General features: G+C 40.8%; 1 protein-coding gene across 3 annotated transcripts in view; it reads left to right on the top strand.

Moving 5' to 3' along the window:
• Positions 1-12,891, top strand: part of USP46 (ubiquitin specific peptidase 46) — an 81,571-nt gene that overhangs the window by 25,036 nt on the left and 43,644 nt on the right. For all 3 annotated transcript variants that reach the window (XM_022564376.3, XM_022564366.3, XM_022564385.3), the window contains exons 2-4: positions 921-1,001; positions 3,497-3,710; positions 5,111-5,340. In XM_022564376.3, the coding sequence (XP_022420084.1) occupies positions 921-1,001; positions 3,497-3,710; positions 5,111-5,340 (525 nt within the window). The remainder of the gene's footprint in view (positions 1-920; positions 1,002-3,496; positions 3,711-5,110; positions 5,341-12,891) is intronic.

Below are 12,891 nucleotides of genomic sequence, written 5' to 3'. Positions count from 1 at the left end.
GTTCTTAACCATTCGAAGCCTTAAGTTCCTGTCTGTCAAATGGGGATTATGATAGTAAGTACTTACCTAATGGGATGTTGTGAGAATAAATAGTGCAGTTCCTGGCATATATAGTGGGAGTACCCAGGAACTTATTATCATCGTGTTGGAGTGTTGAACTTGAGTACACATGGCTCACCAATTTGATGCATTTGGGAACTGTTAGGTTTTAAATTGTATTTCTCCATTATTTACAATATTCCTTGGACATTTCACTTTCTCAGTAAGGCCCCCCCGACCACCCTATTTAAGCGGCAATGATCTACCCTCCACTCCTTCCCCCTCCGTGCCTCCCCTTCACCTCCTGCTCCCTGGAGTCCCCACCCTCATTTCCTGCCTTGTTTTTCTTCACTGCACTTGTCACCTTCTGATGTACTGTCCAGTGTACTTGCTTTTTCTTTCAGCCTGTCTTTGTCCCCTGTTCTGTTGTCGGAGCCTAGAATAGTACCTGGCACGTAGTGGGTGCACGGTAGATAAATCTCTATCAGGATGATACTGTTGACTTTGAAAGTGGTGGTACGATTCTATACACCAGTAGTATAAAAGCTACTGCAGCTGCCTGAGCTTAGAACGTTTCATTCGGAAGTTCTGACTGATGATTTGCTGATTTGCCTGTCCCAAACCTCCTTTCCTAATAGAGGAGAATTGAAGCCGGGTAGAACAGGTTTGAGGGGATGATGAAGTTGGATGAGGAGAGGAGTAGGCTGATGTCATTACCTCTTCGACGGTTTACTTCTGACACCTGTTCTTTCAGCGTGACCGTCACCAAACTCCAGGCCACCCGAGGAGATGCTGGTCTTGATAGTGGACTCTCTCAGGTATCATTTTGCTTTCTTGTCTATTTTACACACAACAGAACTTTTGTTATTTTTCTCTTTTAGGGCACCAATGCCTCTGCTCTGGAAAAAGACATTGGTCCAGAGCAGTTTCCAATCAATGAACACTACTTCGGATTGGTCAATGTAAGTATTTTAAAATGTACTATCTTAATCAAATGTTTTAGAGTTCTTGAAGCAACTCCATTCCCATTTTCGTTATTACCAAGCTTTAAATAATCGTTCATACTCCTTGGTTACCATAAGTGGCAAATATTGGGGTGGGGGAAATTTAGTCCAGTTTTTGAAAGTATGAGCTGCCCCAGAAGAAAGTGTTTGATTAGTGCATTATCGGGTCAGATTCTCATTTTTTTCCCCTGTGCTTTAAAAGATTTCTGCTGCACCCATAACTTTCACAGTGATATTATTAGCCTTTGTAGCAGTATCTGCTTTTGTATGTTCTCCCTTCACCATCTGGGTGGGCTCCTTGGTAGCTTTCTTTCAGTATGCGTCAGTTCAACCGGAGCATCGAAAGAGTTTCCAGCTCATCACCAGTAGCGATTTAACAGCACAACTTGGTATTTGAAGCATGGGTGGGGAGTCAGGGGAAAACTGGGGCCAGTTTACCTCAAAATCCCTTGGCCTCATTTTGCTTGTGCTCAGCAATGGTCCCCTTGTAGATGGCCATACTTGCCGGGGCCTGTGTCCTAGACAAGTTGATTATGACCAAGTAGTAAGGCCGTATTGCCCACCACCCCCGTGAGCTTTCTTCCCCACCTGATCCTTTCTCTCTGGGGTGGAGGATTTAAGTGACATCCGGTGTTAACTCATAAGCACCTGGTTTTCTGGAACAACTGCTCTGAGTGTGGTCTGTCAGTTCAGGTGTGATAGGTGGTAATTTCCGCTGGGACCATTCTCTGAGTGAATGCCGCCTGTGGGATAATGGAGTGGACATTGGCTTTGCGGTAGTACAGACCTAAGTCTGAATTCTGCCTATGCCGTTCACTAGCTGTGCGATCTTGGGCAAGTCACTTGGCCTCTCTGTGTCTCCATTTCCCCCTCTGTGAAATGGAGACCATAATGGTTTCTACCTCTTGGCCTGTAATGAAGGATCCATGAGAGCTCCTATTGAAGGTACTGACATGAGACTGAGGCACATTTGTGGACACTCGGTCAATGTTAGTTCCTTTTCTTTCCCAGACGTTGTCCACTGGCCCAGGGCCAAGTGTTACTAAAGGGTGTCTGGCTGAAGGTGAGGTACTGAGTAACAGAGAAAAGAGTGGTAGGAGGAGGCTACAGTACTGGAATATAGGACATTGTGTTGATGAAATACTGACTCCTAATTTTAATGCAGTTTTTTTAGGCATAGTGCAAAGGCCTCTTGCTTAAGCTCTGTGAGGATAGTTATTCAAGTTGCTGGAATTCTACCTTGTGCAGGGAAAAGACAAGTGCAGACTATGGAGGAAAAAAGAACTAAGGCCATCTCCTAGTCTGTGGAAGCATTGTGAGACCTAAACTTATTAATAGTTTCATTTACGTTTATTTCGAATGGTAATTCATGAAAGTTACAGCTTCTCTTTAAAAAGAGGTTTGTCTCATTGCATAATTGTGTCAAAGTAGATTAAAATATGTAAAAATAGGAAGTGTTCTATCTTAACATACGTAGAAATGTCACGTTAAGGATGGTGGTGCATCTGCCTTGCTCTTGGGCAGACAACACACAAGCCAACAACCAATCTTGAAATGCTCATGTTCTATTTTAATCTTACACAGCAGTTCGTAATCTGTTATTAATCTTCTGATTTCCTTAGTTTGTTTTCCTTTTCATTTTAACGTGCATGAAAAGTTCTAAGGTGAATGTCTCAGCTATGTGTTCACCCGCAGAGTTGGTTATTATATAGTCAGTTGAAAACCAGGGAGATGATGGCTTACTTTTTCCCTCGTTAACCGTAATCTTGAGTATCCGTGGCTTTTGAGAGGTCATAGTATTACTCTGTGGGCCCTAATCAGATTGCAGGAGACCAGGAACTGGGTGGTACTATTGTATTGAGACAATTGCTACTTTGGCGGAAATAAGATTGCTTTGGAGAAAGTGAGGAAATGTGGTCTGAAGCCAATGGCAGGCGTGCTGGAATCTTGAAAGAGAGAAACTAAAACAAGTCCCCATTCGGTGAAGACTGTTTCAGCTGAGCAAGTGGTTCCTAGTTCCTGGATTTCTTTCTGATTGAGATTTTTATTTTCCCTGTCATAGGAGTTTTGATGTGTTGCCTTGTGACATCTTTTGTGTAGCCAGCTGCTTTTCTGCGTCTCCACATCATGTCGATTTTTTTCTTCTTCAGTGTCTCTCTCCTTTTTAAGCACCAGAAAGTTTCACTAGATTTTTTAAAATCAAGGCCGAGTGCTTCTTATCATTTTAGAGACTTTTAATGGGCTAGAGAGCTACCAGGCTTGCATATACTAGCATTCATTTCCCTGGTGATGTTCAGAGTGCCATACTGGGCTTCTACCACCGTGAGCAGGGCTATGATACGCAGAATCTGGGCTGGTTCACACGGAGGGTGGCCCTCTCCCTCTCCCCACCTGGTTCGGAGGTGGTGCAGCCCCGGACCCTGATTTGAACCATCCCTGTTGTCCTTTGGCAGTTCGGAAACACATGCTACTGTAACTCCGTGCTTCAGGCCTTGTACTTCTGCCGGCCCTTCCGGGAGAATGTGCTGGCCTACAAGGCCCAGCAAAAAAAGAAGGAAAACTTGTTGACGTGCCTGGCAGACCTTTTCCACAGCATCGCCACGCAGAAGAAGAAGGTTGGCGTGATCCCACCAAAGAAGTTCATTTCGAGGCTGAGAAAAGAAAATGGTGAGTAGCGTGGAGACGAATGGGTGTCAGGCTCTGAAATAAGGAGAATTGACAGTTCTGTATATCCTCAAAACGAAACCTTTTTCTTTTTTTTTTTTAAATGGGAAAATAATATGGCCAACTACTCAACTATCATTTGAAAAGGTATTTCTCCTTTTCCACCCAGTATATAAAACAAAACTGAATTAAAAATATACTTAAAAATTCAAATTTATCATTCCATTTTGGAATGACCTTTTCTTTTTGCTCCACATTGGAAGGAGTTTTTTCTGGGTAGGATCATTGTAAGAGGAGAAATTGCCCAAGGCAGGACAACTGATTGGAATACATAGGTTGATGCAATAATTGAATAAAATAGTACTATCTTATAAACTTGTCATAAGTGATTAAACTAAATGCAGATTGTCTAATCAGAGCCTCTGCTGTTTTAAAAATAATACCTTTGATTTTTATTTGCCTAAGTTGAAGGATATCAAAATGTCCTGCTGCCATCTGATTTTCTTCTTTTTTTTCTATATTCTTTTTGTGTGTGTGTGAGAAGCGGTGGTAGAGATGAGGTTATTCCAGAAGCTCTGCATGGGTAATTTTTATGACTATAGAAATATTTGATATGGCGACTTGTGTTTAGCCTGGATTTCAGCCTTACTGCAACAGACTTGCACAGTTAATCAGATGTTTGTTTTATAAAGTCTCATTTAATTTGATTGCCGTCTTTTGAAGTTGTTGTAGTTTATCCACACCAGAATAGAAATAATCTGAGAAGGAAGCAGAGCCCTCCCAAGTCTCCTTGTGCACATGATTAATAAGGAAGTTTCACAGCTGCATTCATCTCTTGACTGTTTGTCCTTATGGCAGGGAACAGGCTGCTGGAATCATTTGTATTTGGTTTCAGAACACTATCAGATAGATACATTCTCATATATATCCCTCATCTCCCTTATGTGTTTCATTTAAGCTGCTTCCAGGTTGGTCCAGGGTTTTAACACGATCTTTGGGAAGAGACCCTGTTGCTCTGCATAAATTACGAAGCGAATAATTGATCATTGGTGGTCTCACATCATATTAAATACTGATACTTTATCAGGGAGTTTTTCAAGTAATTCCTGTTCTTTTTCTTTTTTTTTTTTTTTTTTTGTAGAACAAATAAAAATGTTGGTAGCTTTTTATATATATGATGACTTCAGGAAGATATGGGAAATTTAGTTCTTGGTGGGTGGTAAAAAGTGGAAGTGAACAAAAATTTTTTAAAAACTTACCCATTGAAGTTGCAAAATAGAGGTGAACGTATTCCATATGTGTCCACTCTTTCAATATAAAAATGGAAGTGTGGGTTTGTAAAATTAGCATTTTCTTTGCTCTTCAATAGCCAGAGATTGAAATACCGACCCTCTCCTTTCCAGATCTCTTTGATAACTACATGCAGCAGGATGCTCACGAATTTTTAAATTATTTGCTAAACACTATTGCGGACATCCTGCAGGAAGAGAAGAAACAGGAGAAGCAAAATGGAAAATTAAAAAATGGCAACATGAACGAACCTGCGGAGAATAATAAACCAGAACTCACCTGGGTCCATGAGATTTTTCAGGGAACGCTCACCAATGAAACTCGATGCTTGAACTGTGAAACTGTAAGCATCAGGAGGGCTTTCATGTAATTTGCTTGTGTATAGTTGTACTAACTGCGTTGTGCGTGAGTGTAGTGTGGTATCGTAGCACCTAGCAGTTGTCTTCAGTATGTGCAGACCGTTCCGTTTATGTGTATGAACCTCAGATGCAAACTTTTGGAAGCATGTCTCCATCTAAGACGTCTCCGCTGGCTGAAGTAGAGTGATGAGGGAAAATCTCAAAAACTAGATTGCTGTGCATCATGGACTAATTTTAGGGTCTGCCAGTTGGAAGTATTGAACTGGACCTCCACCGGTTATCTTGAAATGAGTTTGGCCACGGGGAGGTCCTGTGTGACTTAGAACAGACCACCTCCCCAACGTAAAGGGAATCAGCTGTGTATGGTGAACTTGAAATCAGAAGACAGGCTTGACTTTTTTTTTTTTTTTTTTTTGGCTGCTTTGGGTCTTCGTTGCTGTGCGCGGGCTTTCTCTAGTTGCGGCGAGCGGGGACTACCCTTCCTTGTGTTGCGTGGGCTTCTCATTGTGGTGGCTTCTCTTGTTGCGGAGCAGCACTAGGCGTGGGCTCAGTAGTTGCAACACACAGGCCCTAGAGCGCACGGGCTTCAGTAGTTGTGGCATATGGGCTCAGTAGTTGTGGCGCACAGGCCCAGTAGTTGTGGCGCACAGGCTTAGTTGCTCCATGGCATGTGGCATCTTCCTGGACCAGGGCTCGAACCCGTGTCCCCTGCATTGGCAGGTGGATTCTTAACCACTGCGCCACCAGGGAAGCCCCCAGGCTAGGCTTCTGATTTTCTAGCAGTTAGCTGGGTGTATGGGACAAGTCCCTGACAGCACTGTTGCCAGGGCTGGGTTAGCTTATGTGTCTGGGTGAGTCTGGCACATGGTAGGTAGGCACTTAGTTGAATTTGAAGACATTTTCCAGGGCGTGATTCAGGATGTTGCCTTGGCTTTCTGTATTTGATTTAACTCTCTGAGTGGCCTCTGAATGTGGTAGTTAAAAGCCCAGCTTTAACTAAAAAAAAAAAAAAAAAAGCTTTTTAAAGGCTTTAGGGCCAGGCTGCTGAGTTTGTATGCTGGCTCTGCCAGTCAGCCGCTGTGGGACCTTGTGCAAATTATTCACCCTCTCTGACCTCACCTCATCCGTAAATTGGGGATGATGAGAGTGCCTATCTCGTAGGGTTGCTAGGAGGATTAAATGAGTTAGCTTTTGGAAAGCACTTAGAACCATGCTTGGCACATACCAACTGTGCAATAAAAGCCAACTCTTTACTATTTATGATGACTACTAATAACATAGAAAGTATGGGTTCATCTGAGGTCTCAGAGTTTCTTAGTAACGTCGTATGAAAAATTCTGTAGGATTGTGCATCTTTCTGGGGAGAGAGACAGTAGTTTCATCAGATTCTGCCAAGGGACTGGCACCCAGAAATGGTTAAGAAATGTGGATTTAAGTGGGAGGCTCTTTGTTTTTTGGCAGTCTTCTATCCTTCTAAACAATTTTTGAAGCATTTGGAGCATTTGAAGCATTCTGGTTTGTTCATTGTAGAAACAATTAGAAAACATAGCTAAGCAAAAAGAGACTAAAAGTTACCAGTAATCTCCCCACCCAGAGATGATACATTTGTAACACTTTCTAAAAATTGTGATCACGTTAGCCTGGAGATAACCATTTAAACATTTTGAAATATATCCTGCCAAAACATTTTCTACACATACTTATCTATCTCGAGATCTCTCCTCCTTCCCTTTCTCCTTCTGTTCCAGTAAAATTCAAATGCATACAGAAATAGAATAGTATAATACATCCCATATGTGTATTACTGAGGATCAATGATTGTTAACACACTGGCCCATCTCAGTCATCTTTCCTTTCACGCCCCCTCCCACTTCACAGAACTGGTCTATTTTTAAGCAAGTCCCAGGTAACATCATTCCATTTGTAATTTCTTCATTACTTTGTTATATATCTCCAAAAGGTAAGAAATCTTTTTTAAAAAAACATTGGTACAATGCCATTATCACACCTAAAAAGAATTCCTTTAAATCATTGTTCACTCAGTGTTTGTTTCTCTGATTATGTCACTTTTTCTTTAAAGCAGCTGGTTAATTCAAATCAGTATCCAAACGTGGTCCACACATTGCATTTGGTCAGTATGTGTCTTAATCTATGAGTTACCACCCCTCCTTTTTTTCCCTTGTAGTTTAGTTGTTGAAGAAATCAGGTTGTTTGAAAGAATTTCCCACATTCTGGAAACATCCTGTGGTGTTTAACTTGTATTGTGAAATGGCAGTACGTTTCTACCATCCTATTCTTTGTTTCTATTCAACCCACCTATTTTATATTCTTTTTTTTTTTTCCTCTTGCCTTTGTATCAATGAAACGTCTGTCTTCCTTCCTATTTTTTTTTTTTTTGTTGTTGTTGTTAGTTTTAAATTCTTTTAGAGGTTACTCTAGAGACTACAATACACATCCTTAACTTGGTTTGTTTTTTTTTCCACTTTCCCAGCAATGCTAGAACCTTTGGAACCCTTCATCTTCTTTTCCTTCTTTTGCATTATAGTTTTGTGATGAACTCCTGAGTTTTAACATTTTATGTGTTTTAATCCATTGCAGTTTTTTTATCCTTTTTGATACTAAATTTATTTTTAGAGTAAATTCATGTCCTTTTTAAACATCAAAATTAGGGCTATATTGTACGTAGTATAATCTGCAGACTTGCAGTCTTTTTGCTTTCTTCCCTTCTTTTAATAAGGGAGTATCCCTTGGTACCATGCTCACCTTACCTCTTGTATCTATTCTGTCACCAGGTCCTGTCTTGTTGTGTCTCTTTAATCCTCTTCATCCCTCCTGCTCCCACCCTGGCTCAGGCCACCCATCACCACTTCCTCCTGTTAATGTCTCATGCCCTTTACTTTTTTAGAGCAGCCAGAAGAACCTAGAAGGGTAGAGGAACCCATCAGCTCGTGACTGGCCGTCTCAACTAAGCTACAGCAGTAACTTCCTACTGGGTTTTCTTGCTTTTCTCTTGCCCTTTTCCATGTTACTCTCCTGCCCAAAGTAGAGTAGTGGCCTCCAGTTTCTTTATCTTCTTTGAGAGAGTATGTGTACGTTTTGATTTATCTGTTCTTTGAACGTTTGTTAGAACTCGAAACTTACCTGTGCGTCCCTCAAATAAATAGCCGTTTGGATTTTTTTTGCTCTTTAGATGAATGGAATCATGCAGTGTGTATTCTTTAGTGTCCTGGTTTTTTTTTTCGTTTTTTTCCTCACTATCCCATGTGAGATTTATTTGTGCTGTTGCATGAGGCTTAAGTTCATTCATTTTCATTGTCATTTAGTATTCCATTGCCTGAATATACCACAATTCATGAATCCATTTTTACTGTTGGTGGATATTTGGTTGTATCCAACTTGGGGCCACTATGAACAATGCTGCTGTGAACATTCTAATACATATACAATCTAGTGTACATAAATCTAGTTCCTCTAGGATATATACACAGAAGTAGATTTGTTAGGTCATAAGATGGGCTTACCATTAAACTCATTAGAAAATATCAAATTCCCCCAAGTGGTTGTACCATTTTATACACCCAGTGCGTGAGCATTCTTATTCTCCACATTCTTGTCTATACCCACTATTCTCAGATGTCTCTTCACTTTGGTAGTATAGTGGCTGTTGTATAGACAAGTATTCTTTTATTCAATAAATACTTTTTTTTTCTTCCCACATCTGCTAAGTAAAGGTATAGACACTGAGGATGCAGTGAGAGCCTAGCCCTTCTGAAACTTTGAGCATGGAAGACAGACGTTAATAACACAGTGGATAATTCATTTTGTGGTTACAATTGCAAAGTTCCGTGAAGGAGTACAGAGTATTCTGTGAGCTTAGATACAGGAACCAGAACAATGGGGCATCACATCTCTACATTTAGCCGGGAAACCTGCCCCAGACTGTACAGCTGGTCTAATTCTTTTGGTTATCTCTGAAATTAACAGTTACTACATCCGTCTTGTGATTCTCTGTGTAGATTTTCAGAAAGGCTCAGTCACATTTGTAGTTTCTTTTTTTGTCTGAGAACAGGTCAGTTGATCCCAACAAATGCAAATATTGCACCCGCAGATAATTGCATTGCAGAAGCTGTTACAGAGCCTGTTTTCTCGTGGAGGGTTACCACGGATCGGAAGCCTGTGCCCAAAGATTCCTCCAAAACTTTTGGATCACACCATAGAGTTTGTTTTAGGGGGATTCCAACCATTTATACTTCGTTTGTGGAAGAGAATGAGAGTGTGTGGGTGTGTCTTTGTGGAGGATGGTGCACTCTGAAAAACCTACATTTATTATCCCCTGAAATGATTACATTTGAGGCAGGAGTGCTTTCCACCTTCCCCGCTCTGGAGTTACTTGGATAATCACCTCCATTTTCTTAGATCCTTTAACTGGACGGGATCCTACGAGTCACCTAATCCTTCCTCTCCCAGTGCCCGAGTCCCTTCTGTGACGTCCTAGCCAGTTGGTCACCAGCATCTGCTGGATCCTGTCCAGAGATAGGGAACTCAATCTTCCCAGGCGATGCCTTCCATTTTTAGAAAGCTCTAATTGTTAGAAAGCCCTCTACTTTCTAAGAAAATGCATAGTCTGCGGGCTTTTTAGTTGTTACTGTAGAATGTTGAGAACTTAGTGTAAAAGAAGACCTAAGTTAAAAGTTTTCCTTCACAGGATGAGAAATATGGGGCCCCGTTTAAGTAACGTCCTCTGCCCAGGGCAAGCAGCCTTTACAGAGCGCTTCCGGCAGAATTGCCAAGACCATTAGTGAACACTCACAGTGGGATTGAACTGCACTAGATCTGGAGCAGCAAATTAGCCCCTGGGGGAGCCTCGCTGTAGGGGCGGCCTCAGCTGGTAGTTCCTCCAATTGTGCAAAACCCTTTGTGCCAGTCTTCATGCTTTCAGACGATAATTCTTTTCTTTTTCTGGGTCTCACCCTTTGTAAATGTTGCCTGTGATTGCAGTGCAGATGTCAACTGAGGGGTTTATGGAGACAAACGGTTTCATTCTGCAGTAGACTTGGAGAGGCAGTTTTAAGGGGGTCATTCAGTGCTGACTGTCCCAGATAACCGTAACCAAGGCACTCCAGAACGGAGGCCTGGGGATTTTCCAGTCTAGCCTCCCTTGGTTGGAGCTTAATTTTGTTGTTGTTGTTAATTCCCGCCCCCCGCCCCCACTTTCTCTTTCAACTGAGTTTTTGCTTTGCAGATCTGTGGTTCTCAGTGCTTCTCAGTGGCTTTAAGACTGAGAAGCCAAAAGGTGGTCTAAAGAGCTGCTCTATTAAGTGCCAATTGTATGCCCCTTCTTGTTTTGTTTGCAGAGGTTAAAATTGACTCGGTAGAGCTTCTGAGCCCTTCACAGAAGAGGAGTGGGGATGCGCGCTGTGGTCAGGCGGAGTCGCTCGCTGAGGGGTGGTTCTGAGTCCCCAGGACTCAGGTGGGCTGTGGTTGCCACTGTTCTTGAGCCCAACAATTTGGCACCGACTCTGAGCCAGCGCGTTTTCAGTCCCTGGCTGAACACCTTTTCTGCTAAGCCCAGCAAAGGCGGCTGGGGATTTAGAAGCACATTTGAATAGGATTTTAATTACTCAGGAACTTAGCAAAGCTCATGATTTTTATTTTTTAATTACTCAGGAACTTAGCAAAGCCCTGTATATTAATTTGTTCTATTAATTGATTTGTAATGAATTAAAAACGAGCAAGTAGGGTCTCTTCCACCCTTTTAAAACTAGTTTTGGGGGAACTCCATGCCCAAAATCGGGGGGGAAGAAAGGAGAATAAGATGTAGCCTGTACCTGCTGAGAGTATCAGAGTCTTAGTGATACATTTGTTTCCTTGGAGACAAGCTGTGTTTTCACTTAGACCAGAATGAGATCCTTGTGTGTGGGAAGAAAATGGTTTTATTTTCTGGCAGCTTTCTGGGAAGAGATAAAAGGAAAAAAAAAAAAACTGCTTGATCACTCATTGCTTTTGACTATGTCAGTCTGAGACGGGCAGAGAGAAAAGTCCAAATGGAAGGGTTTAGTGCCATGTTTTGATGTCACCGGTGGGGCCATCCGCCTGAGCAGTGCTTTCTCACTCTTAATTCTGGAAGCAGTTTGCACTGGGAATCGAGAAAGTTACAGTAACTTTCTCCAGTTCTTTAATTAGATTTGTACCTTTCTTCCTGCTCCCTGAAACAAGTACAGGGAAAGATTTGCATCTAAAGGGAGACAGTGTTTCTTTGTTTTCATCCCCCTTCGAGTATGGGACCTTTAGTAGAACTATCTAAATTATGTATGACTTCAGTTGGCTATAATCGTTTTATTATCTCTCAGAGAAAGGCCATTTAGGTTTAATAAAAGGTTTACTAATTTAAAAATATAATACCTGTGAATTATTTTTTAAAAAACAGATACAGGAATGTATAAAAAGAAAATCATTCATAATTCTTCCACCCAGATGCCATTATTGGCATTTAGATATCTTTTCATTTGTTTAGTCTTTTGTTCAGTTATGTATTCATTTATTTAGTAAATATTTATTGTGTACCTATTAAATATGTAAATTGTTTTATGTACTAGAGATATAGCAGTTAAAACAAACAGAAAAGATAGTCCCCGCTCTTTTATTTCCTAATATACACATTTAAAGCTATACATTTTCCTTTTAGCACTGTTTTAGCTGCATCTCTCAAGTTTTGATATGTTTTCTTTGTCATTAGTTCAAATTATTTTCTAATTTCTCTTGTGACTTTTTTTCTTTGACCCATGTATTACTAACAAGTGTGTTGTTTAATTTTCAAATATTTAGTGTTTTCCTAGGTATCTTAATATTTTCCAATTTCATTCTGTTTTGGTTAGGGAATATATTCTGTATGATTTCAGTCTTTTACAATTTATCGTGACATGTTCTGTATCCTAACACACGGTCTATTTTGGTAAATGTACTTGAAAACAGGGTCTCTCAACCTTAGAACTATTAACCTTTCGGATCAGATCATTCTTTTTTGTGGGGTGCTGCCCTGTGCATGTTCAGCAACATCTCTGGCTTCTACCTACTAGATTCCAGTAACATCCCCCAAAATGTGACAACAAAAATGTCTCTAGACATTGACAAATATCCCCTGAAAGGTAGTTTCCCTTGTTAAGAACCACTGAGTTGAAAATAATTTATATTTTGTAGTTGTTGGGTATAATATTCTATAGTTATCAGTAGATCATGATGGTTGGTAGAGTTATTCAGATTGTCTGTGTTTTTCTTGATTTTTTCCCCCATAGTTTTATATTATTTGCTGAGAAAGTAGTGTTAAAATTTCTAACTATAATTGTGGGATTTGTCTTATTTCTCCCTCTAATTCTGTCAGTTTTTGCTTCATGAATTTTTTTTACTTTTTAAAAACAACTTTGTTGAGGTGCAATTTAATTACCATGAAATTCAGCCATTCAGTGATTTTTTTTTGGGGGGGGGAGTGATTTGCTAAGTTGTGTAACTATGACCAAAATCCAGGTTTTTTGGGGGGT

Source organism: Delphinapterus leucas, chromosome 5 (assembly GCF_059928025.1).
Source record: "Delphinapterus leucas isolate spDelLeu-1000000601 "Yukka" chromosome 5, BTC_Dleu_Yukka2, whole genome shotgun sequence".
In the NCBI taxonomy this organism is placed as follows: Eukaryota; Metazoa; Chordata; class Mammalia; order Artiodactyla; family Monodontidae; genus Delphinapterus; species Delphinapterus leucas.
Note: the sequence above shows the minus strand (reverse complement) of the source record. Positions and strands in the feature narration are given on the sequence as shown.